Source organism: Schizosaccharomyces cryophilus, assembly GCF_000004155.1.
Source record: "Schizosaccharomyces cryophilus OY26 unplaced genomic scaffold supercont4.8, whole genome shotgun sequence".
NCBI lineage: Eukaryota > Fungi > Ascomycota > Schizosaccharomycetes > Schizosaccharomycetales > Schizosaccharomycetaceae > Schizosaccharomyces > Schizosaccharomyces cryophilus.
In genome coordinates this window covers 48,134-70,565 of record NW_013185631.1, presented here as the reverse complement: position 1 = coordinate 70,565, position 22,432 = coordinate 48,134, and the positions used below count along the sequence as shown (strand labels likewise).

Here is a 22,432-nt window from a genome sequence, read left to right as displayed (position 1 = left end):
AAACCAAATTTACTGAATGCTAACATAGTCTAACGAGAATATGTAGTGGATATAGAAATGATTGAAGTAAAGAGTAAATAAAAGAAAAGAAAAGAGACTTTGAAGAAAGAAGCGTATTGGAGTTATAACTAGGATGTCACAGAGTTGGATTTTCACTTTTTATCAACAACAGTTCGTTTTCTTTGGAAATGTTAACACTCAGATTGAATAAAAATAGATTTGATAGCTTTTTACACTTGAGAGAAGCAACTACATACAAAAGCACTGGAACTGTATACTGAAACTTATCAATGAATGCACATTTGTAAGATGCAGCTTGACATGAAAAGAATCAAAAACATCATGATTTCATATTTAGATCTTTATTTATATACGTTTCTTTTTCCTTGTCGACAAAACAATGACTCATGCAAACTTAGCAACAGTCATGAAACAATTCCATAGTATAAAAACATAAAACTTTATTAACAAAAAGGCTTTAAAATTGCCGCAACTTTTATCATTAGTTCATACAATATTCCGGTTTTCGTTAACCATGTCTTAAATGAGTGCTCTCATTTTCCTCAAAAAGGATTTAAGAGCTGAGCGAGTTAATTTCCCAACCGGCTGGCTGAACGGACATCTTGGGTCCCAAAATAGTACTGGAAGAGACTTTTCCATTTACCAAATATTCTTTGGCAACACGAGAGACGTCCTCTGCTGTCACAGCTAAAAGGCGTTCTCTGCGGTATTGTAACATGTCATCCGAAACACCATCTAGAAACTGCAGTATACCCTTTTGGCTTTCGCTCTGAGGGGCATCAATACCTTGAAAAACGCTTAACTTCGCCTCATCAAGGTCTGATTCAGAGAACAGATGTGTAGCTGCCCATTCTGAGGCCTCTGTGAAAATTGCTAATGATCGAGATGGATCAGCATCTCGATAAGTAAAGAAGGAAAGAATTCCATCAACTCCACCGTATGAGAGACCGGCACCATAGGCACCGCCCTTCTCACGAATTTCTCCGTGTAGGTACTTGTGAGTAAGCAATGATGATAAAATTTGTAAGGCTGCTCCATCCTCATGCGTGTATGGAACACCAATATATGACGTGGAGGCGAAATTCGTCTGGAAAGGAAGCTCATGATAAACTTGAGTGGAAGAAGGACCAAAGCTTTCTGAGCCTTCTTGCTTTTGTGTTGCTGGTTCCATGGATGGAGAAGGCAACAATTTCTTCAAGGATTCCTTCACAACTATTTGTTGCGAAGGTGCAGCATTCACTGCAACCTTTACATCATGAGACTTTTTCAGAAATTCGTGAATTTCTTTAAGGTGAGATACTAATAAATCCAAATCTTTCGCCCTGTTCAGTTGACTAAGTAGCTTCACTTGACTGAGACCATTGAGTTGCTCAGACATATGTGCTTTCTTCGTAAGGCTAGAAGCTGATGACAAGCGCGCAAATGCATGTCCTCTTTCAGCTATGCCATCGGTGATACCACTTATAGATGTCTTCAGCATAGTTGCTAATTTTTCGTGATTGTCAAAGTTTGTCTCATAGAACACTTTTTTTATCAAGTTGGTCATTTTTCCCACGTTTTCATCTAAACAATAACCAGAAACATATAAGTTGAGTCCAGCCTTAGACAAATCTTTAGGATCGGTAACCAGAGATGGTGAAACATTAATACCACCAGTATACCGGCGGATTTGTTGTTCAATCTCAGCTATGCTTTCCTCGGAAGTTCCTAAACTAAGACAAGCATCGCAGTATACACTAAGGTAAGGGAGAAGATGCTCAGGAAATCCTTTCAAAGGAAATAATAGTCGAAGATAAGTGAGACCAGGGCTCAATTTGTACCATTGGATAGGAACATTACCCAGTTCCATGAATTCAAGCTCAGTCTTTTCTGTAGCTTTATTAATATCAGAAACACTGAGCGTAGGTAAACAGCTGGTATCCTCAAGTGTTGATTGCTTTTCTAACAAATCAGCACTGACTTGTTCAATTTCTCTGATTTTGCTTTGTGGAAGAGACGAGACATGGCTCTGTAGCTTTTCGGCTTCTTTTTTCTGATAGTTTTTCGAGAAATCCGCAGAAGGATACATGCTGAAAACAAATCGTGACTTGTTCTTAAAGACGTACTTTTGAATCAATTTCTGGAATAATTTACCATCTTTGTTTTCGTTCTTAAGCCATTCAATCTGTTTATTCCAGGAAAGATAGTCTGCTGGGTCCACGCCATTAAACCAGTAAAATGGAACTGACTGAGCTAGTCCCATACCAAAGTGAGCAGATTTGTGCTTCAAAGAAATTTCCATTTGATGGAGAATGGCATCTAACTTTTCTTGCTTAAACCCGTTCTCAGCCAAGTCTTTGAAAACAGAATAGATTTTTTCCTCTAATAAGGGAAGTGCATCGTTGCCAGCGCCTTCTATTCCTACAGAAAAAATACCCCTCTTTGTAGTAGAGTCATAACCACTGTTTGGGGAAAATTCTGAACCCAATCCAGATTCGATGAGAGCTTGGTACATAGGAGAAGAAAACCCGTCTAAACATAGTCTAGAGAGTATTTTCAATGCAAATGTTTCGTAAATGTCTGCTGTATCATTTGCCAAAAACGAAATAGAAAACTTAGCCTGGTGGTCAGGAGGCATCACGGGGTCTGCGGGACCATACTCAGTGACACGTCTTTCACCTTCAAAATCAGCGAGATACATCTCTGGCTTATGAATTTCTTTAGGACTGAAATGTGAAAAGGTATCACTTAAAGCAGCCAGATTCTCCTTCAGGGGAAATGAGCCGTAAGAAAAAATTTTCGCATTCGAGGGATGATAATGAGTTTTGTGAAAGTTGACTAATTCTTCATAGCTTAAATCTGGAATGGCAAGTGGATCGCCTCCACTATTGGAGCCATACGCAGTTCCCTGAAAGAGATGTTGCTGAAAGAGCATGTAAAAGACATAGGAAGAGTCGGAAACTTGTCCTTTCATTTCGTTAAAGACAACACCATTGTAAATAATAGGAGTAGACTTGTCCTTAACGTTTGAGTGCTCAAATCTCCATCCTTCTTGCAAAAAGTCAAGCTTTCTTAACTTTGGAAAAAGAGTGGCATCCAAGTAAACATCTCGTAAATTTTTATAATCTGTAGGGTTCACGGTTGCAAAAGGATAAAAAGTGAAGTCTGAGGCAGTAAAAGCGTTCATAAAGTTTGCCAAACTGCGATTCAGCATTTTAAAGAATGGATCTCTGACTGGATATCTGTTGCTTCCGCACAATGTAGTGTGTTCTAAGATATGCGGAATTCCCTTGTCATTATCTGCAGGCGTATGAAAGCCAATGCTGAACACATTATTAGGATCGTTTCGAGAAAGATGGATCATATCAGCCTTAGTAGCATCATGCTGCAAACGAATGTATTCTAACTCTAACTCAGGTATTTTTCTTTTCTAAAAGTTTTGTTAGATTAAATCTGTGGACGATATTCTCGTAGAGAGTCTTGAAGCTTACATCTATAACGGAAAAGTCGTGTATCTTTTCACCGACATGAATCCAGCGACGAAAAGGTTTGCCAAACTCATTTTTTACAATGTTTTTACGACAGAATGAAGATATTCTGGCGTGATTCATAGTTTTTCGAAAAACTATGGAATATTGGTTTTGGACACGAACTTTAGGTATGGGGTAGCCTATACAACCAACTCATGTAGACTATTCATTACGGAAATCGTTGAAATCGGCTCCTCTTTCCATTCCTATTATCTTTCTGTACCTTTTACTGAATTATATTATATAAAAGATTTATTCCTCCAAGCTTCGTTTTGTTCTTGTACTATTTAAGGGTATGTCTGTCAGTGCGATTGTTCACGCTACGTTTGAAGCTAGAGAAGGCTATCAAATTCAAAAAATATTTCCCGAGGATTTCTATCTTGAAGGAATTGAATATGCTCTTTTTCCTAGCGGAATTCAAGAATTGGATCAGTGTATAGTAGCATTTCATTATCGAAATCAGCTATGTTTAAGTATATACAGAAAGAAATTAGGCAAGCTTTATGAAAGGAATGCGTACTTCTCTTCAGTTGGTATACTCTTACAAGACGCGGAGATAAATTTTGAGGAAGCTGCTGCGAAATACTTGAAGCTCTTGGATTTCGTATCGGTAGCCATTGTCTCCTCTAGTTCATTGAAGGAAATAAACATGGTGAACAATTCTGTTTATGCAGCTTTTCTGGATTCCTTTCAAGCTTCTCATGGTCCTAATTATTCGTTTGAAGAGTATCAGCAAGGGTTGAGAACAGCTGTCTTGAAGCAAAACTTCAGTGCCATTCTTTCCATCTTCAATGCCCAGGAAGAAACTTTATATGATCCATTTTCACCTGACCTAATCCGACACTATTATTTTCTGATACAGAGTTGGTTAGGTCCTGTTTTCCTCATGTTATATAAATATTCGATGCAAGGAAAGCGGATTCTTTTGGTTTCATCACATAACCACGAGCTTTACTCGATTATGGATATCATTACTCGTTTAAGTTCTGCTTTTGATGAAGATAATCGGATTATTCCGAATTCCCTACACAAATTTTATTCTGTAGGACTAACAGATATTGACATTCTCGAAAATTCGAACCAAGAAAAAGGGTGGATAGCTTTGACAACTGATTCCATATTGTTATCCAAGTCATCTCTTTACGATATTGCCTTCATTTGGCCAACAGGTCCATTGTCCAAATCGTGTCCTCCAAAAATTCAACTTTCAAATGGTCTTCTCTTACGAACGTCTTATGAGGATTTACTGAATTTTTATTTCATTTGTGAAAAGTTTAATCCCCAGATCGCAAGTACCTTAAAATTTACAAACCATTCATTTGGAGCAATTTTACATATCATCCTCTTCAATTCAACACGCTTTAATTTAGTCCGATCCTTAGCTACTACCAACGAAACTAATTTATTTGCAGCTTTTATGAGGTACAATCAGCTACTTATAAATCGCTTGAATCAGTATCATGACAGCATCAGCATTCCGGACATGAGAAACCTAGGGTGGAACCCTTTTAGACAACTCGATCGAGATTTTATCTTCAATGTTGCACAGCGTTGGGCTAAGAAATATGTTCATTACCGCTATCCTTCGTATGCTTATTTGATGCAACCGACTGCTTGGGGCGTCCATTCCCTTTTACTCTTTGTCAGTATATGGAGAAAGTCTATTCCCACAATGATTCTTTATTTATTATTTTTAAAGTGGTGGTACAGTTAGTATAGTAATGTTGATGATCATGTTATTAATAATTCTTGCTTGCCTATAACCCAAAATGAAAACAATTCTTACTTTAATAATAAACGAAATGGCCAAAATTCTAGTTTTACTTTTGCATTCTTTCCGTCAGAAGTCCGAGTAATTTTTCATCAGAAACGTCATCTGGAATTCCCAAAGATATTCTATATTGCCTTAGAATATCCTGAGCGGCTTCCTCGGAGGGTTCTTCTTCATCTGGCTCTATCAATTCACCATCATACTCATCCTCTTCCGCATCAGAAATGGTCTCGGCGGGAGCGTCCTCTTTGGATACATGCATATCCTTCATGAGCTTTGACAATTGAACCTCCTTTTGTTTTTCTTTTTCCTGTTTCTGTATTTCTCTCAACCTTTCTACTTCAGGAAGATAGTCATTTTCATACTCTTGAGCCTTGGAATCCACTGCCTTCAAAAAGTCATCCATTCCTTCACCGGTCACTGAGGAAACAGAAACAAAATCTAAGTGTCGATAGAATTCTTCCAGCATCAAAGACATGCTATTAACAAGCGATCCCATATATCCGGAGGTTGCTCCTTCGGCACTTGTTCCTTCATCCTGTACAATTGCCTGCTGAAATTCTTCAAAATCAGACATCCATCTCTTGGCAAACTCGGCGTCTTGAACATCACACTTGTTATAGACAATAATCAGAGGAAGTTTCGTTTTGTACAACATAGAGCAAGCATAGAGCATCGATGACATGAAAGTAGATGTCGACGTGGAACGGGGAGTGTCGATAACGTAGGCAATGCAGGTAGGCCATGAACTGGCAAGCGTATCGCTGATAATACTACCTGAGGCTGACCACTGGAATATTTCAATTTGTCCAGGAGTATCAACTAAGATATGATCAACTGTCGGTGCACGTTTTTCTAAGATGTTCAAAACTTGATCAAACTTGGTAACAAATAAATTCAAACTCGTCATAATACCACCATTGGGACCCAAATTATATCTAAATAAATCATTAGAAGTGGATTTTTCAAGGCTTTATTTGTAAAAGTTACATACTGTTTCATAACTTCTTTATAATTGATTGTGTCGCGAATATCAATATTTGCTTCATAAGGAAGGTTCTTCACAGCAGGATCTAAATTTACAATATATGGAGGCTTCTCTTTAGAATGCAAATGAGCATTCAGTTGTTGCAGGAAGGTTGTTTTTCCTATCATTTTAGGTAAGTAACTGATCGAGCAATATTGGTAAGAACTTCTATTTAAATCAATTGTATCATTATATACCTGATCCTGCCATTCCAACAACGATAATTGAGGAAGGTTTCTTTACTTTTTCACTCATTTCTGGCATACTTCAACTTCAAAGGGATTTGGTAAGTGGTATGTGTAAAATTTGAAGAACGAGAAAGATTATCTGAAGGAAGTGTCACTAGGAAGCTTACGATTTTTGAATATTCATTTTGATAGTCATTCATTTGAAGAAATTTTATTTAATTTCCTCTGTCAAACAGACATGCAATAATCATCAGGATATGGTAACTATAAAAAGGTGAAGACACGTTAACTGGTTCAGAAAAGCTAAATAAATTCATTTAGTTTTAAAGGAAATCATCTTTTCATTGGTGTTCCCCTTTAGAAAGGATTTTAGTAGATAGCTTACGAGTAGGCATGGATCGACTATGGTCAATTCCGCTTGTTTTTGGAATAGAGTTAGTTGCCTTGCGCACTTGAAAGCTAGGATTTTTGTTTAAATTATCATTCTCTAATGCTGCTCGAGCATTCATGAACTGAACAGGGGTATTTTGATCGGGTTTGCTGGAAGCATTACTTAGTGATGTATCTACAGGTTGCTGAGGCTGCAATTGGTCATCCATTTCATCCAATTCATCTATCATGCTTTGATGTCGTAGTTAGAGGCTTTTTGTTATTCCAAAAAAATCATACGTACTCCTCGAAATCGTCTACTCGAGGTGACTCAGGTATTAGTGGACGGTCATTATGCATAAGAAAGGTGTCAAGTTCTTCGTCTTGGTATAAAAAGGTTAGTTTGAAGCTACAGTACTAATTTCACGTACCTGCGTACAAATCTGTTTCGGAATGTGCTATTTCAGGAGACAATCTAGGGTTCGGTAAAGCCGAATATTCATTGCCTTTCGTTTGAAAATCCTCTTTCGTTCCATGTTTCATGTTGTTTAAACTACGCTTTGAGTTTCCTTCCGAGAGCTGTTCAGTTTTGATGGAAGCTTTCGTTTCATTTTCGACTTTTTGAGCATCTGATGGAGGTCTTAAAGATGGTGCCCTCCTACGCTGTCTATTTCTCTGTAAAAGATTTGAATAGTTGAAGTCGCTCTAGGTTTAAAAGTTAGTGGACTGAAAGCTCGCAGCAGTATGAAAGTCCATCTCAAATACATACCTTGGGTGGAGCCATCTTAGAAATTCTCTGAATGTAAGTTTTATCATAAAGACAGTTCCCCATACTACTACCAAAGTTTCTCAACGCGCGTTTTAAACCGTCAGTAGTACCCTCCTTTTTGCACTTTTCAAAAGCAAGAGCTTTAGCACGACAATTGTCAATCGATCCGTATCCAATGTCCTGAGTGTACCGTTAGTAATTTTAGAAAAAGAGATTGGTTCGCCATTCCATTACTTCGTGATAGGTTCCATCTTTGAGTGTAATGCGAACAATTACGCTTAGGCCAATACTGTATCTTTGTGTTTCTTTAGACTCATCAATCTATTTTTTTGTTAGATTGCAAGCTTATTTTTGGAATTCATGAACAGTTTCGTTGCTGCAACGAAAGCACTTCGTACATAATCGACATGAATGCTCTGAACAGAAGAAGACCACCCATTGAACCCAAATATTTCATTGGCAAGCTCAATTGCTTTCCATGCTTCTAAGTAGGTTACCGAAGCACCGCCAGGTCCACTTCGACGAGATATATATTCTGGTCCCAATTGCATCGAAAGCAATTTCGACATTTCCTCCTGCTCCAATGGATTAAATGCAGTTTTCATATTTTCATTAGAACTATAATTTTTTCCATAATGCTGCTCCATAATTTTCTTTCTCTTGAAAGGATTCCACAGAACGGTTCACGTTTTGTACTGGTGTAATAGATTCGACGCGAGGTATGTATTTTCCCATTCAACCACGTCACTTTCATGTTCGCGTTTTTATTCGTTTTCGTTAGTAATAAATTCTAATTTTTGAATAATTGAATTCTATTTTGTAAATTGACGCGTTCCTAGATAGAAATGGACATACTTTTCTTTCTTTCTAAATATCATATAACATTATATGATATTTCGAAATGTGCTAATGTTGGTGAATATTATTTGCATTTATAATGCTATGTGAGTATATAGTTTTATATGTTACTTAAAACAACAACGTAAACAAACAAATCAATGAATTTAGTAAAAAAAGAATATCAAGAAAAATATCAAGTTTAATGAGATACTACGGATTTACGAGTAAATATTTTAATAGCTAGATAGCTTTTACATACTCTTGTATGTTGCCAGACTTAATTTCCAATTAGAAAGATCTACTTAATCTAAGCAAGTGACTTTTTGCTTTAACGTCCTAAACGAAAACACACCTATTGGATTCTAACTTTTCGTTTACTTTTTTTTCCATTCGCTTTATTATAAATCCAGTCATCAGTATTAGTCCCATGACACATATATGATATAGTGATTAGACTCTTTGTTTATTTACACTTCAAGGGATTAAAATCCAATAAGTTACTACTCAATAAGAAATTAGAGATATAATGGAAGCGTTATAAGAGAACTAGACAGGAATTGAGACATGGATTGGAGTATATGAGTTTCGCACATGGCAAGACAAGGCAAGACGAAAAAGAAAAGATTAATTCAATAAAAAGACTCAAATGGTAGCTGATCATAAAATTGGATCACATAGCAAATGTTCTTGCGACTAAAAAAGAAACAAATACTCCCAGCACAAGGAATCCCAGCTTATTTTTGATAGAACAGTCACTGAACCTCAATTATTAACTAGAAATGGTCGAATCAGCTGGAGATTTACGAATAAATTGGAAACCAATTGTTTGTGCATCTTTTCCTTTTCTTGTTTTTCTTCCATGTACTCCTCTGAATATAAGAAGGTCACAATTGTTTCGACCTTGCGAATGGAAATACTTAACTAGTAAATCAACAATACTTTTTTCTTACATTAGCAATCTCGATCCAAAAAGGTATTTCACAATTTTTCATAAACCTTCAAATCAACATGAGCGTATTTCAGACCTTCATCGTTAACCAAATAAGAATAATAAAATACTGAAACAGTAAAGCTTTGACACTATGCCTGAGTGGTTAAAGGGATAGACTAGAAATCTATTGCGGTCTCCGCGCGCAGGTTCAAATCCTGCTGGTGTCGTTTTTTCTTTTTCTTCAACCAAAAAATGTTTCATAGACTCGTATTGTAATTATAGATTTGATAAAATATCACAGTTGAAATTTCATGTTTAAATCCAATCACAAAGGCGTTTTGAATCTACCCAACTGTGCGAATATTATCCAAAATAGAAGTGGCACATATTTACAGTCTGAATTCAAAACAACGGTTCATTACGAATGGAATGTGCATTAAATTTTCATATACCAGATGGTCGTAAACAAATCTCTTGATGATCATTCATAGAACAGACTAAATATCATGTGTAGAAATTTGATTCGAGATATCTTTAAAGCACGAAACCAAAAAATAAAGGGATCAAGGATGAAAGAAGAAATGGTAAAAAGCGTCACCTCTAATGGCTACGTATGCATTTTGAATTGCAAAATTTTAGGAGTTTCTTTTTGATTCCCAAAAAGCCTTACGAAGGCTGCATTATCAATTCCTTCCCGATGATTCTCATTGACAAACATGCACGCAAGAGGAACTGGAGAACTTTTATCATAGAAACCTTCAATGAATCAAACAACGATTTATTCCTCTTTACGTGCAGCTTCCAACAAGGGCTCGATCTTTTTCGTTTTTATAGCCTTCATAAGACATTGCTTGTATTCAAGAAATAAATCATCACAATCTCTATTGCGAATATCTCCTTTCAAAAACTTGTTAACATACCAATCGTTAAAGCAAGTATCATATTTTTGCTATGTAAGGTGTGTTAGAAATATGTTTCTACAATAACAAGCCATTCAGCTTTCTTACCTTGGCAGGTGTGCACTCTTCCGAAAATGAAGAAGACATTGTGTAAGTTTGGGAGTTTTGGCAATATTAAAGGGAGATACGAACGATTGTCAACAAAGCCTTTATGCACTAGAAAAGGAAAGATCCAAAAAAATAATATCTTAATTCTTTTGCATATAAGACCTACAATGAAAGATAAACAGCAACTACTTTAATCCTTTTCTTGAATTTATGCAGTATTCCACTCGGAATGAGTATTTGGTGGAAGATGATTTCGCGTTGCCTGTTTCTCTTCCACCATCTTTCTCCATATTACTACAACCCCAGTAGGAATGAAATAAGATTCGTCATTTTCCGTTCGATTTTTGGCTAATAATTCCTATTTATTTATTTATTTCGCGTTAATTGAACATTGGAACGTTCAGAAAGCTGCAACCGTGAAATTCACCAAAGTTGTCAAAGGACGAAGAGAATTGATTTTGCTTTTTGTAAACTATTCTATTTATATTCTACAAGCTTAATTGTTAGAATTGTGCCTTTTATTTTGTCACCGTCATGTCAAATTTAGCAGACGAGTTGTTAGCTGATTTGGGCGACGATTTCGAGAATCAACCTCAGAACTTGGTGGAGGAGGAGGAGGAGGAGAAAAACGATGTTCCTCAACAAAATAAGAAAAAGAGAGGATTCGAACAATTATCAGAAACTGGGAACGATCTTTCCCTCGAGTTGAATAATGATTTAGGCTCAACAGAAGATACTGAAGATCGAAATGACCAACAGCAGCCTACTACCGCTGAAGCAGATCATTTAATTTACCCATTCCTTCACTCAGATCGTTTAAACAATGTAGTTAGAGAAATTGAAAAATATCAAGGGACCGAGAAACAGGCTATTACTGGAAATATTGAAGACGACCCAGAATATCAACTTATCGTCGACTCTAACTCAATAGCTATGGAAATTGATGATGAGATTCTACGTCTACATCGTTTAGTGAAAGAATGGTATCATGGTCGTTTTCCAGAGTTGAGTGGGCTTGTCCTAAACGCGTTTGATTATTGTAAGACTGTCTTGGCTCTCTTAAACGATCTTGAAAATAGCAAAAGCAAACTTTCTTTTCTTCCATCCGCCACAGTCATGGTTATCGCTACTACATCAACCACCACAACAGGTCGCCCTTTACCGGAGGGTATGATTGAGAATGTAAAACAAGGGTGTAGTGCTATCGAACAATTAAGTGTCGCCAAGGTTAAAATTATAAATTATGTGCAGTCAAGAATTAGTGTAGTTGCTCCAAATTTATCTACCATTGTGGGCTCGACAACAGCTGCAAATCTAATTGGAATTGCCGGAGGACTTACTAGATTAGGGAAATTTCCAGCTTGTAATTTACCCGCATTAGGAAAAAAAAGGCTGACGACAATCGGAATTAACAATCCGGCTGTTAGTGGTGATTACGGATTTCTGTACATGTCTGATATTGTCCAAAAAACTCCACCCGATGCACGAAAACAGGCAATACGTATACTTGCTGCGAAGGTTGCATTGGCTGCTCGGATTGATTCCATTCATGAATTTTCTGATGGTTCCTTCGGTATACAGACTCGAACAGAGGTAGAAAGGAAAATTGAAAAATTATTAGAGCCTCCGTCTCAACGGCCCACAGTTGCATTGCCCGTTCCTGACGACAAACCGAAACGTCGTCGTGGTGGTAGAAGAATTCGCAAGATGAAAGAACAATATGCCGTTACCGAGCTTAGAAAAATGCAAAACCGTGTTACTTTCGGCAAAGAAGAAGCCGAGGTTCTTAATTATGATGAATCAGAGGGTCTTGGTATGCTCGGTCAAGAAGGAGAAGGCAAGATTCGTGCTGCTTCCATTGATACTCGTACCAAACTGAAACTTCCCAAAGCAAGAAAAGCCCAGCTTCAATCAATGGCAGCCAAGAATCCTCTTCAAGCAAGTGGTCTACAAAGTTCATTATCGTTTACTCCAGTACAGGGAATAGAACTTGTGAACCCTTTGTTACAAAGGCAAAAGCAAGTGGAAGACGCAAATAAATGGTTCCGAGATGGGGTTTTTACTCAAATTAAAAAGGAATCTAGCGATACGCAAAAAAAATTTTCATGAAGACCACAAAATAGCTTACGACTAGATATTTGTAATGAGAATAAAATACAAAAGGAAAAACGGTTATTACAAAGGAATGCAAATTGATTAGAACGAGGGTAAAAAAAAACTAGTCTTTAAATAAAAATAAAAACACCGGAAGATTGACATTACTGACCCAACTCTTTCCAGTAGTTCCATAAACCAGCCCGCGTGTATTTTTACATTCAAGAGGATATAATCAGGCAGATGAAAATACATGTAAAAAGACAGCTCGAAAAAAAAACGATATTACTAATACACGTATATAGAAACAGCAGCCTCTGCGATAAAATATATAATCAAGAATAAAGAAAGATGCAGATTTGGATCATTACAAAAAGCAGAAGAAGAGGAAATTAAAAATAAAAGAAAGCCTCCATCTCATTTTGATGGATCTTGGAAAGACCCGCGTTTTGACAATGCGATATCAGAAAAGATAGAAGTGGAAGAATTATTTTTCGACAAGCTCCAGTTAGAGAAAGCGGATCCTGGACGCTGAAGACCGGCCTGCTCTCTCTGTTGATCGTTCCATCCTAAGACTGAGGAAATGAGTTGTAGGATTTCAAAACGCTTTGTGTCGGCCCGTGGTAAAGTAAGGAACGATACGAACAAGTTTGAAATGAGTTGTTTATCGATTTTTTCCGAGCTATCGCCATCCTTTAACATACAAAGCGCTTTGGTAAGATGCTCATTTAAAATAACGGCCTCGTGCTGTAGTTTTCCGATTAAAAGCGATTTCTCCCGAGCCTCTCGCTCCAAATCCGAAACTTTCGAAATACGAAGGTTGGCTTCATGTAGCTGTTCTTCTATCGAAGCAAAAGCAGATTCCTTGGCTACAAATTTCTCTGACAACTCATCCAAGCTGCTTTGATAGGTAGCCTGTAACTCACTCTTATCCTCCAAGTGTTGCGCTTTGAGAGCATCCATCTCTATTTCAAGTCTATGGTGTCTTGTAAGGTGCTCTTGAATTTCTTTCTGGTATTGTTCTTGACGTTCGGTTTCTCCCATCAACTGTTCCTCGTAATCGGCAAGACGAGCTGCTAAAGACTCTTGCATTTCATGTTCATCTTTTGCTCTTCTTTCCCATTGCCTCACCTGTATGCTTAAATTTTGGCTCTCCTTGGTCAGTATATCGTTCTGTGTCTGCAAATGCTCCACTTTTTGTTGAAGGCTTTTTGTTTGCTGCGTCAAGTTTTCGGACTCTTCATTGTTCAGCTTTAGTGCATCCTCAGCGTTCTCTAGCAATTTCTCCAACTTTTGAATCTGCGCCCGGCTTTGCGCAAGGGCCTGCGAATCTTTTTTCAAGCGTTCGCCCAGGGTTATCTTAATTCCTGAAACTTTTGACAGAAGATTCGTATGTTGTTGCTTTAAAGATCCATAAGAAGCCTGCAATTGCTGTAAATTCCTCTCCTTTTTCTCAAGTTCGATCTTCAAATCCTCTGCGTTCATTTCTTGAGCAATTTTCACGGGACTTTCAGGGTTTTCACTAACCGGACTCTCTATGTTATGCTCCTCTATTCGTAGATTGCCCAATTCCTCAGAAAGACGCACATTCTCTGTCGAATCTGGCTGTTTTCCTGCATCTTCTGCCATTCCTCTGTTTGGTTTGAATAACGAACTCTAATGTGCTTTTTCTGCTTCCTACCACTATCCTTTTTGGTGGTGAGTTGAGCTTGAACAACCAAGTTACAACCGAATATCGATGTAGGGTACAACAATGCGAAATCTGCCAATAACAAAACACATTGAAGAATTGTTTGCGGGTAAAAGCTTTGGGAAATTGGATTTTTTTGGATTGAAACAAGTGGTTTTTGTGTTGGTTGTACTATAGGGGTTTTTTGCCGCCCGAAAACGCTGGATTTTGAGAGAGAATTGTTTGAAACATCGATTCAGTCTCCTCGTCGTCTAGAATAAAGAGGATTCGGTTATTAATATTATCGCTAGGCATTCGATTGCTTTTGATACGAATTTACGAAGATTTGGAGTGAATTGAAAAGCAATATACTTCTACCTAACGCCTGCATTTCTTGACGGATAAGTGTTCGTTAGAATTCATTCTCTGTACTTTGTATCGCAAAATTTCTGTTTAGAATTCGTATGAGTGCTTTGTAAACGTTCTCTACTGCTCATATTGTATCCATACATTGCTCAGGTTGCCAATACTTGACAAATAAAAAGAGGGAAACCAGTTTGCATCGTAGCATCATTTGTTGCATTTCTCTTTTCTATATTCACACTAGACTCCATGGCAAAAAGACATAGAGCTGCAGATAGTGGTTCGGACGTGAATGATTCCTCGTCTTATTATCATCGGAAAAGAAAGCACTACCATCATTTTCGAGAACACGATGGACCCATAAAGAATGTTTGCATTCTTGAGCGAAAAACTCAAAAGCTAACTGCATGTATTAAACATTTGTTGGAAGAAACAAAACGGTCTACCAAAGACGATATTACTGCCGTCCTTCCTGGCTATGTTTATGGCAGGTTAGAAGGAATTTATGAAACGTTAGCAAACCGTAATGAAGAATTTCAATCACAAAGTTCCCAACTCCCTAACTCACCTACTATTAATGTGGATCAGGCCCTTCCTGTTTCTGAAAATAATACCGCCAACCAAGAAAAAGAAGACGGAGAATACCCTCCACAGTTGCCCGATTTACGATCTGACAAACTTCGAAGACAAGTCTTCACCCATATTTCCCGAGCTTACGAACTTTACCCAAACCAGTCGAATCCGAGTGAACTTCTTGATATTCATAACGAAAGGTTAGAATTCCTTGGCGACAGCTTTTTCAACATGTTCACCACAAGACTTATTTTTAAATCGTTTCCTCAAATGGATGAAGGTAATTTGTCCAAACTTCGAGCTAAGTTTGTGGGAAACGAATGTGCCGATCAGTTTGCTCGGCTGTATGGCTTTGATAAAAGGCTTGTACTAAGCTATTCTGCTGAAAAGGATCAACTTAGAAAATCTCAAAAGGTTATTGCCGATACTTTCGAAGCTTACGTCGGCGCTTTGATTTTGGACGATCAAGAAGAAGCTGCATTCAATTGGGTCGGAAATCTGCTAAAACCAAAGATAAAGAATACTATCGTTCAAGGTCCTATTGATAAGCTTGCCAAGTCAAAGCTATTCCATAAATACAGCACCCAAGGCCATATAGAATACCGATGGGTCGATGGAGCAGGTGGTTCTTCAGAAGGATACATAATAGCGTGTATATTTAACGGTAAAGAAGTTGCCCGAGCTTGGGGTGCAAACCAAAAGGACGCCGGTTCTCGAGCCGCAATGGAAGCTTTGAAAGTTCTTGCGAAAGAAAAACCATAATCTTTGTCTCCTTCTCGGCTTCTAGTTGATATCCCTCTTTTTTACTGTAAATAGCAATGCGAACTCGTCATTGTCATAAGTGTTTTATTTACTTTTGGAATACTAGGTTTTTTGTTAACATAATATACTTTTGTATTTTACATTTTTAAACTTTATTACAAAAGCAACTATATAGTCATTGGTATTTTACCATCTAATTTCGTCGTAGCCTATTTGATTTCACAAATGCTAAATAATTTCATTATGAAAGAACCAAAGACAAATTTTTAAGAACAGATTATTGACTCTAATATTCCTTTGCGTTTTCATAAGAGTATCTATAAGGATAATCATAGAAAACGAAAATCCACAAGTAAATAAAAAGAGATGTTCAAAACCGGTTATCATTGAGTGTTGTGGAATTACAGCCTGATTAATTAATTATCACAAGATTAAAGACTCAGAAGATGCTATATAGTATAAAGTATCTTAATCAAGATGAGCAATGTGAGAAGCCTGGTAGCGACCAGAGGGATCAGCAGGGCAACCCCATTCGGCCTTGGGAATCCAGCGCATAACTGTGTCAGCGCATTGCAAGGGGAAGATTTCATCAAACAATTTACGGTACCAGTAAGCTTCCTTAGTATCTGGGATATCATCGGCCCATTCCTTCCTGGGAACAGCAAATTCTTCATCTGAAACAGCCAATTCAGCAGTATCCTTCAGAGCATCAATCCAGGAGTAACCAACACCATCCGAGAATTGCTCCTTTTGTCTCCAAAGAATGTCATCAGGGAGGTATGGTTTGACATCAGGCTTATCAGAGGTATCAAAAGCCTTACGGATGATGTACTTCTCTTTACGGCCGTTAATGTACATCTTTTCTTTAGGATCAACGTTAAGAGTAACTTCCAAAAAGTCCTTATCCAAGAAGGGAACACGAGCTTCGAGACCCCAAGCCATAGTGGATTTGTTGGCACGCAAGCAATCAGACAAGTGCAAGTTCTTAACACGTCGAACGCATTCGGAATGGAAATCAGCAGGACTAGGGGCATTGCCAAAGTAAAGATAACCACCAAAAATTTCATCAGAACCTTCGCCGGATAAGACCATTTTGACACCCTGAGCCTTGATTTTTCGAGAAAGCAAGTACATAGGTGTACTAGCACGGATAGTAGTAACATCATAAGTTTCAAGATGGAAAATAACATCACGAAGAGCGTCAAGGCCTTCGTCAATAGTGAAGGTATGCTCATGGTGGATGGTGCCCAAAAACTCGGCGACCTTACGAGCGGCAAGCAAGTCAGGAGAGCCTGGCAAACCGATTGCAAAGGAGTGAACCTTGGGCCAAGCATTGATGGTACGGGCCTCTTCACTCTCGGTTTCTTTGCTACTAGTAATCTTTTCGGTTTCGCGAACAGCAATAGAGGCAATCAAACTGGAGTCCAAACCACCGGAAAGAAGAACACCATAGGGAACTTCGGCCATAAGACGCTTGCGGACAGCAGTCTCCAAAGATTCACGAAGGATCTTATAGTCAACTGGATTTGTGGCAATGCGATCTTCATCCCACCAGGAAGGTTCGAAATAACGAACAGTTTGCTTGGTTTCAGAGTCATAGTAGTGACCAGGAGGGAAAGCAATGATCTTGTCACAGACTGGATGCAAAGCCTTCAACTCAGACGCAAAGTGCACAGTGTCGGGGCTTTGAGAGTTAAAACCTTGGTATAAAGTGGTGATACCGATGGGATCACGAGCAGCAACCACTTTGTCCTTATCTTGGTCATACAAGACAAAAGAAAACATACCATCGAGGAATTTAGCGCAAGCGGGGCCGTATTCTTGGTATAAGTAAAGAATGACTTCACAATCAGAATGAGTCTTGAAGTTGTAAGAGCCCTTCAAAGACTGGCGCAACTGAAGGTGGTTGTAAATTTCACCATTGACGGAAAGAACCAGCTTGCCGTCCTCAGAAGTAAGAGGTTGAGCACCACTGTCGACACCGACAATGGCTAAGCGCTCGTGACAAAGAATGGTTTTGTTGCGAATAGCCTTACCAGACCAATCGGGACCACGATGGCGCAGTTGCTTTGACAAGTAAAGAGCTTTAGGTTTAAAAGCTTCGATGTCCTCAGCGACACGATGAACGGCGAGAATACCACACATATCTGTATATATTTATATAACGATGATCAATTGAAGTCAATTGAATAATTCAAAACTCGTTTTTGTTTTTATCACGTAAAACCAAGCCCTGCTTAAATTCGCAGACTTTTATACAGGTTAAATTTATCCTCCAAAAAATTATAGATTCAATTAAACCTCTAATTCTAACAAAAAGAACGGTATTACTGGCCTAATTGCGAAATGCCTGAATTGCCAATGTAGTGGGAAAAGACAACTTCCGTTTCCCTCGTACTGTTGGATATAAGAATATCAGGAAGGACAGATTAGATCTAAAGATAAATGTAGATAGCTTTAAGCATTGGTAAATTGCCGTGCCGTAAATATGTATACAGCGGTTCAAGGAAATTGCGTATATAAGGATTACCAAGTGCGGTAAATTTGTATATCTAAACATTGGATATTATAATGAACAACTCAGAAAATAAATATAAGGAAGTATAGCGCACCATACCAAATTGTAAAGTTGTTTAACAGAAAGTCACTTAATCACATGATTGCGCCACAGAGAGTAAACTCGTTAAATCAACCTATTCTATACGAATCCATGGTACCATGATTTAACTTTAGCTACTACTCCCGAATTTGCATTGTGCACAAATAGAACGAAAAATAGTGCCATTGACGAAGGAATTTTGAAATTTTGTAGATTTATTATTCTATACGCATTGAGTTATCGTAGATTCGTTTTTTTTTCGAACGAAATCGCCTGGTTATTCACAGAGTTTGGTCGCTGAAGGGTTTGGTAAACATTCATCATCATCCTCAAACGGCCGAAAGTATCTATTGTTTCTCGGTTCCACAACTGGCTTACAGTTCACTATCGGTTTGGAATCCTCTCTCATTGTAGAATTTTGGGTTGAACCCTTTTAGTTGGGTAAAATCATTCACTTTCTCTTGCGATTTGGCTAGCTGGTAGCCTCTTTTTCTGAGCCCCGTTATATATCTATTGCTTACACTCGCTTTCCAGCTTTTGTGCCGAACTACCATTACCAAAAGCTACCTATTTTTGCTTCTGTTCTCGTTTTCGCTTACATTTGATTTACCATGGGCAGCAGTAGTCGCAGAAGATCCTCTTCCTTGGTCACCAAGGTACCTAATCCAACCATTGATGATCGATTGGACCAAGGGTCTGCCACCAATTATAACTCGAATTGGGTGAACTATAAAGGTATGCTTACATGACTGACTGGGCTTTGTTCCTTCTTCCTTTTTTTTATTTAGATAAACAACGATTGCATTCGTGTTTTCTTTCCATAAAAATGAAGTCTAACCATAATTCTAGGTGCTTGGATCATTCACATCGTTCTTATTGCTGCGTTACGTCTTGTATTTCATGCAGTTCCGTCAGTCTCTCGTGAACTTGCCTGGACGTTGACCAACTTGACATATATGGCCGGATCTTTCACTATGTTCCACTGGGTAACTGGAACCCCTTTTGAATTTAATGGCGGTGCTTACGATCGACTCACAATGTGGGAACAACTTGATGAGGGTAACCAGTATACTCCTGCACGGAAATATTTGCTTGTCTTACCCATTATCTTGTTTCTTTTGAGCACTCACTACACTCATTATAATGGTTGGATGTTTTTAGTAAATATTTGGGCCCTCTTCATGGTTTTGATTCCAAAGCTTCCTGCTGTTCACAGAAAAAGAATTTTTGGAATACAAAAGTTTGCTCTTCATGACGACGAAAGCGAAACTGTATCTCGTTAAGCCCGGAAACCCTACTTTCCGTGTTTTACTTTTATTCCCATGTCCGTGCATTTGTCGTATTGAGGTATCCGCTGTTTGATTCATTGTTTTCTTTCTTTTTCGCCGATTTTCCTTCCGTAAAGGCTTCACCAATATCGCTTTTATGACATCTTTAAAACAACCTAAAAAATAGATTTTCTTTGATGACTTACTGTTTTATGTTGATTGTTTAACCTGTCTTATTCTTTTTTTTTCTCTATTTCACTATAACTTTAGAAAATCGTTTTTATTATCCGCTGGTATTGTAAAAGGGCCGTCTCCTAACACTCGGTAAGCCCTTGTTCGTTGGTTGTTTTCTCATTACTCCCTTGATTTTTGTAAGTCTTAAAGTATTCATTCAAGCAACATCTTGTAACGAAGATTGAGGTTAAAGAAATTGAAGTTGAAATATAAATTTGCCTTTGTTTTGGAAGATGCAAAGCGTAACTTTCTTTGTACTCGTTCAAGTGTATATATTTCCGTAGTTGAAAGGATTAACGCTTTCAGGCCACATGTATACTGAGTCAAAGATAACAATGTGTTTTTCTGTACCTTCATCATTTCTGTTTTTCCTGTTTGCTTTTCTTCAGTTGACATCACAAAATTGAACATGCTTTCTGACAAAACTATGTGCTGTATATACCTACTAGTCGTATACTATTATATAAAAAATACAAATTTTGTACTTTTATGAACATAAATTATTCTGTAACTGAATGTATTTAAATCCTTGCTTGTCGCTACAAGGAAAATGTAGAATAAGCATGCGAAAGAGTATGTAATATAGAAAGTCATAGATGATAATGCAACTTTAGGGAATGAAAATGCTATGCAATGAGCGTAAATAGACTAAAATGCCATACTTCATGGACTAGACGAGACACAGTATCAAGGGCTTTTAAAATGCAAAAAGAAAGGTGCGAAGAAGTAAGCCGAAAATAAACCAATATGCAAACCCGACATATACTAGATAAACAAAGAAACCTATTTATTTCCTTGGGGGATAATTGGCCTGTTGTTGGACAGCCATCATCTCATTCAAATAAGCTTGGCTTCCATTTTTGCCAACATGAGGTTGTTGATAGGTGCCATTTATATGATTGGTAAAAGGGTTTCCATATACAATGTTTTGAGCGGGTTGAGGAATTGAAACTGTTGGATGAGGTTGCAAAGGAGCACGACGACGAACTTTATGACGGAATTTCAAAACTTCGTCCAAGATTTCGCGTTTCAAATCCTTTATGTCTTCAAGAGATTCAAAGCTAAAATCGAAAATAGAATCGCATACAGGTTCATCTGTTGGATCATGCCAAACAGCCAAATAAGGATGTTCCAAGGCCTCCTCGACGGAAATACGCCTTTGAGGATCAAACTCTAATAATTTCGAAAGCAAATCGAGAGCAAGAGGGTTTGCTTTTGGAAAATTAACGTGAAAAGGAATTGGCTTTTGTTTAGGGAGACTCTTAACATAATCACGAGCACGGGAGCTGCTGATATGTGAAAGCGTTTCATTATCAGGAGTTCCGAGTTGGTGCAAAATTAAATTTAGTTGATGAACATAATCTTTTCCTTTAAATAACGGTGTACCGCCCAAAAGTTCAGCTAAAATACAACCGACACTCCAAACGTCTACACCCTTATGATAACTGCTGAAGGATAGCATAATCTCTGGAGCTCTGTACCATCTGGTAGCCACATATTCAGTCATAAAGCCAATATTTTCATCGGCATTTTCGGTGCATCCACGAGCTAAACCAAAGTCGCAGATTTTGAGTTCGCAATCTGCGTTAACCAACAGATTACCGGGCTTCAAATCGCGGTGAATCACATTAGCCGAGTGGATATATTTCAAACCACAAAGAATTTGGTAGATAAAAGATTGAAAGTGAGCGTCCGTTAAAGGTTGGCCGGATTTGATGATAGCATTTAAGTCAGCCTCCATCTACCCCAATGTTAGCAAACAGAGCTTAAAAGCAATAATTTTGGACGAGTTTACCCCATCATGATATGAACATACCAATTCCTCGTAGATGTAAACTTCATTAAAATTATATGGATTTATGATGTCCAGATCATATATGCAAGTAATCTATACGGTTAATTTCATGTCATAAGCACATTGACGGTAATACGCTCCATTTTTTTTGGATACTTCACCCAAGGAGGAATTTTAAATGTCATACGTTTCGATGATTCCGCATATGAATTAACAGTTTAATTTCTCGAAGAGCACGCTTTGTTAAAATAGGTTTAGAGAAGACATTCGTAATCTTCTTAATTGCAACTGCCTCTTGGTCTTTACTTGCTATATTTCGAGCTGCACAGACAATTCCATATGCACCTTGACCCAACTCTTTAACAACCTCAAATATGCGTTAACTTCAACTTTTCTATCACTCATATTTCAAGAAGAAACTTTTCCAACTCCGTAAATGAGTTCATTAGGGTAATTCTTCTGCAGTTCAACCGTTTTCATACCTTAAAATTGGGTTCAACATACATCTCTTGATTAAACACTCGATATACTCGGTGTCGGCGATCCATATTGACCAAAAATATAGAAAAGAACGACAAGTTAGTTTGGGAAAGGTTTCGTTCCTCAGCACCGGTCATAGAAAGTTTAAGGCTCAGTTAAACTC

The 22,432-nt window shown here is 37.9% G+C and overlaps 12 protein-coding genes and 1 non-coding gene across 13 annotated transcripts; 5 read left to right on the top strand and 8 right to left on the bottom strand.

Moving 5' to 3' along the window:
* Positions 1 to 190: 190 nt before the first annotated feature.
* SPOG_01353 (metalloendopeptidase) lies at positions 191 to 3,665 on the bottom strand. Its single transcript, XM_013170041.1, has 2 exons — positions 3,492 to 3,665; positions 191 to 3,430 (listed from the first exon to the last, which is right to left on the bottom strand). The coding sequence occupies exons 1-2, from the start codon at positions 3,609 to 3,611 to the stop codon at positions 575 to 577; spliced, it is 2,976 nt and encodes a 991-aa protein (XP_013025495.1). The 5' UTR covers positions 3,612 to 3,665; the 3' UTR covers positions 191 to 574.
* Positions 3,666 to 3,825: 160 nt separating this feature from the next.
* On the top strand, positions 3,826 to 5,244 carry SPOG_01352 (uncharacterized protein; the record flags this gene model as incomplete). Its single annotated transcript, XM_013170040.1, has 2 exons — positions 3,826 to 4,003; positions 4,025 to 5,244. 2 exons carry the CDS (start codon positions 3,826 to 3,828, stop codon positions 5,242 to 5,244), a joined length of 1,398 nt encoding a protein of 465 aa, XP_013025494.1.
* An 8-nt stretch (positions 5,245 to 5,252) lies between these two features.
* On the bottom strand, positions 5,253 to 6,621 carry SPOG_01351 (uncharacterized protein). Its single transcript, XM_013170039.1, has 3 exons — positions 6,526 to 6,621; positions 6,296 to 6,449; positions 5,253 to 6,239 (listed from the first exon to the last, which is right to left on the bottom strand). Exons 1-3 carry the CDS (start codon positions 6,590 to 6,592, stop codon positions 5,351 to 5,353), a joined length of 1,110 nt encoding a protein of 369 aa, XP_013025493.1. The 5' UTR covers positions 6,593 to 6,621; the 3' UTR covers positions 5,253 to 5,350.
* Positions 6,622 to 6,711: 90 nt separating this feature from the next.
* SPOG_01350 (Rad22 Rti1) lies at positions 6,712 to 8,347 on the bottom strand. Its single transcript, XM_013170038.1, has 5 exons — positions 8,053 to 8,347; positions 7,889 to 7,975; positions 7,655 to 7,834; positions 7,317 to 7,590; positions 6,712 to 7,268 (listed from the first exon to the last, which is right to left on the bottom strand). The coding sequence occupies exons 1-5, from the start codon at positions 8,299 to 8,301 to the stop codon at positions 7,180 to 7,182; spliced, it is 879 nt and encodes a 292-aa protein (XP_013025492.1). The 5' UTR covers positions 8,302 to 8,347; the 3' UTR covers positions 6,712 to 7,179.
* A 1,223-nt stretch (positions 8,348 to 9,570) lies between these two features.
* On the top strand, positions 9,571 to 9,652 carry SPOG_16373. The gene has a single exon. It is a non-coding gene; the product is annotated as a tRNA-Ser (tRNA).
* A 143-nt stretch (positions 9,653 to 9,795) lies between these two features.
* SPOG_01349 (distribution and morphology protein Mdm35) lies at positions 9,796 to 10,753 on the bottom strand. The gene is made up of 2 exons (XM_013170037.1): positions 10,433 to 10,753; positions 9,796 to 10,374 (listed from the first exon to the last, which is right to left on the bottom strand). Exons 1-2 carry the CDS (start codon positions 10,469 to 10,471, stop codon positions 10,204 to 10,206), a joined length of 210 nt encoding a protein of 69 aa, XP_013025491.1. The 5' UTR covers positions 10,472 to 10,753; the 3' UTR covers positions 9,796 to 10,203.
* A 213-nt stretch (positions 10,754 to 10,966) lies between these two features.
* SPOG_01348 (U4/U6 X U5 tri-snRNP complex subunit Prp31) lies at positions 10,967 to 12,541 on the top strand (the record flags this gene model as incomplete). The annotated part of the gene is made up of 2 exons (XM_013170036.1): positions 10,967 to 11,600; positions 11,625 to 12,541. 2 exons carry the CDS (start codon positions 10,967 to 10,969, stop codon positions 12,539 to 12,541), a joined length of 1,551 nt encoding a protein of 516 aa, XP_013025490.1.
* A 60-nt stretch (positions 12,542 to 12,601) lies between these two features.
* SPOG_01347 (matrix protein) lies at positions 12,602 to 14,156 on the bottom strand (the record flags this gene model as incomplete). Its single annotated transcript, XM_013170035.1, has 1 exon — positions 12,602 to 14,156. A coding segment is annotated over one exon (1,213 nt), but the record flags the coding sequence as incomplete, so codon positions are not given.
* A 93-nt stretch (positions 14,157 to 14,249) lies between these two features.
* On the top strand, positions 14,250 to 16,152 carry SPOG_01346 (double-strand-specific ribonuclease Pac1). Its single transcript, XM_013170034.1, has one exon. The coding sequence runs from the start codon at positions 14,808 to 14,810 to the stop codon at positions 15,891 to 15,893; it is 1,086 nt and encodes a 361-aa protein (XP_013025488.1). The 5' UTR covers positions 14,250 to 14,807; the 3' UTR covers positions 15,894 to 16,152.
* Positions 16,025 to 18,262, bottom strand: SPOG_01345 (asparagine synthetase). The gene has a single exon (XM_013170033.1). The coding sequence runs from the start codon at positions 18,036 to 18,038 to the stop codon at positions 16,362 to 16,364; it is 1,677 nt and encodes a 558-aa protein (XP_013025487.1). The 5' UTR covers positions 18,039 to 18,262; the 3' UTR covers positions 16,025 to 16,361.
* A 359-nt stretch (positions 18,263 to 18,621) lies between these two features.
* On the top strand, positions 18,622 to 20,485 carry SPOG_01344 (ORMDL family protein). The gene is made up of 2 exons (XM_013170032.1): positions 18,622 to 19,227; positions 19,342 to 20,485. Exons 1-2 carry the CDS (start codon positions 19,104 to 19,106, stop codon positions 19,773 to 19,775), a joined length of 558 nt encoding a protein of 185 aa, XP_013025486.1. The 5' UTR covers positions 18,622 to 19,103; the 3' UTR covers positions 19,776 to 20,485.
* Positions 20,047 to 20,500, bottom strand: SPOG_05231 (uncharacterized protein). Its single transcript, XM_013170287.1, has one exon. The coding sequence runs from the start codon at positions 20,403 to 20,405 to the stop codon at positions 20,148 to 20,150; it is 258 nt and encodes an 85-aa protein (XP_013025741.1). The 5' UTR covers positions 20,406 to 20,500; the 3' UTR covers positions 20,047 to 20,147.
* A 281-nt stretch (positions 20,501 to 20,781) lies between these two features.
* On the bottom strand, positions 20,782 to 22,337 carry SPOG_01343 (CMGC/MAPK protein kinase Pmk1; the record flags this gene model as incomplete). The annotated part of the gene is made up of 4 exons (XM_013170031.1): positions 20,782 to 21,735; positions 21,811 to 21,882; positions 21,977 to 22,156; positions 22,272 to 22,337. The coding sequence occupies 4 exons, from the start codon at positions 22,335 to 22,337 to the stop codon at positions 20,782 to 20,784; spliced, it is 1,272 nt and encodes a 423-aa protein (XP_013025485.1).
* Positions 22,338 to 22,432: the final 95 nt, after the last annotated feature.

Bases quoted from the DNA above. Each gene is read 5' to 3' on its own strand.
- SPOG_01353 (XM_013170041.1), bottom strand. From the start codon at position 3,611: ATGAATCACGCCAGAATATCTTCATTCTGTCGTAAAAACATTGTAAAA. The intron at 3,431-3,491 runs GTAAGCTTCAAG...CAAAACTTTTAG, and splicing joins ACGACTTTTCCGTTATAGAT to AAAAGAAAAATACCTGAGTT.
- SPOG_01351 (XM_013170039.1), bottom strand. From the start codon at position 6,592: ATGCCAGAAATGAGTGAAAAAGTAAAGAAACCTTCCTCAATTATCGTT. The intron at 6,450-6,525 runs GTATATAATGAT...CTAAAATGATAG, and splicing joins TGTTGGAATGGCAGGATCAG to GAAAAACAACCTTCCTGCAA. The intron at 6,240-6,295 runs GTATGTAACTTT...TGATTTATTTAG, and splicing joins TATAAAGAAGTTATGAAACA to ATATAATTTGGGTCCCAATG.
- SPOG_01350 (XM_013170038.1), bottom strand. From the start codon at position 8,301: ATGGAGCAGCATTATGGAAAAAATTATAGTTCTAATGAAAATATGAAA. The intron at 7,976-8,052 runs GTACGAAGTGCT...ACAAAAAAATAG, and splicing joins AGAGCATTCATGTCGATTAT to ATTGATGAGTCTAAAGAAAC. The intron at 7,269-7,316 runs GTACGTGAAATT...TTTTATACCAAG, and splicing joins CGAAACAGATTTGTACGCAG to ACGAAGAACTTGACACCTTT.
- SPOG_01349 (XM_013170037.1), bottom strand. From the start codon at position 10,471: ATGTCTTCTTCATTTTCGGAAGAGTGCACACCTGCCAAG. The intron at 10,375-10,432 runs GTAAGAAAGCTG...CACCTTACATAG, and splicing joins AAGAGTGCACACCTGCCAAG to CAAAAATATGATACTTGCTT.
- SPOG_01346 (XM_013170034.1), top strand. From the start codon at position 14,808: ATGGCAAAAAGACATAGAGCTGCAGATAGTGGTTCGGACGTGAATGAT.
- SPOG_01345 (XM_013170033.1), bottom strand. From the start codon at position 18,038: ATGTGTGGTATTCTCGCCGTTCATCGTGTCGCTGAGGACATCGAAGCT.
- SPOG_01344 (XM_013170032.1), top strand. From the start codon at position 19,104: ATGGGCAGCAGTAGTCGCAGAAGATCCTCTTCCTTGGTCACCAAGGTA. The intron at 19,228-19,341 runs GTATGCTTACAT...CCATAATTCTAG, and splicing joins GAATTGGGTGAACTATAAAG to GTGCTTGGATCATTCACATC.
- SPOG_05231 (XM_013170287.1), bottom strand. From the start codon at position 20,405: ATGTTCAATTTTGTGATGTCAACTGAAGAAAAGCAAACAGGAAAAACA.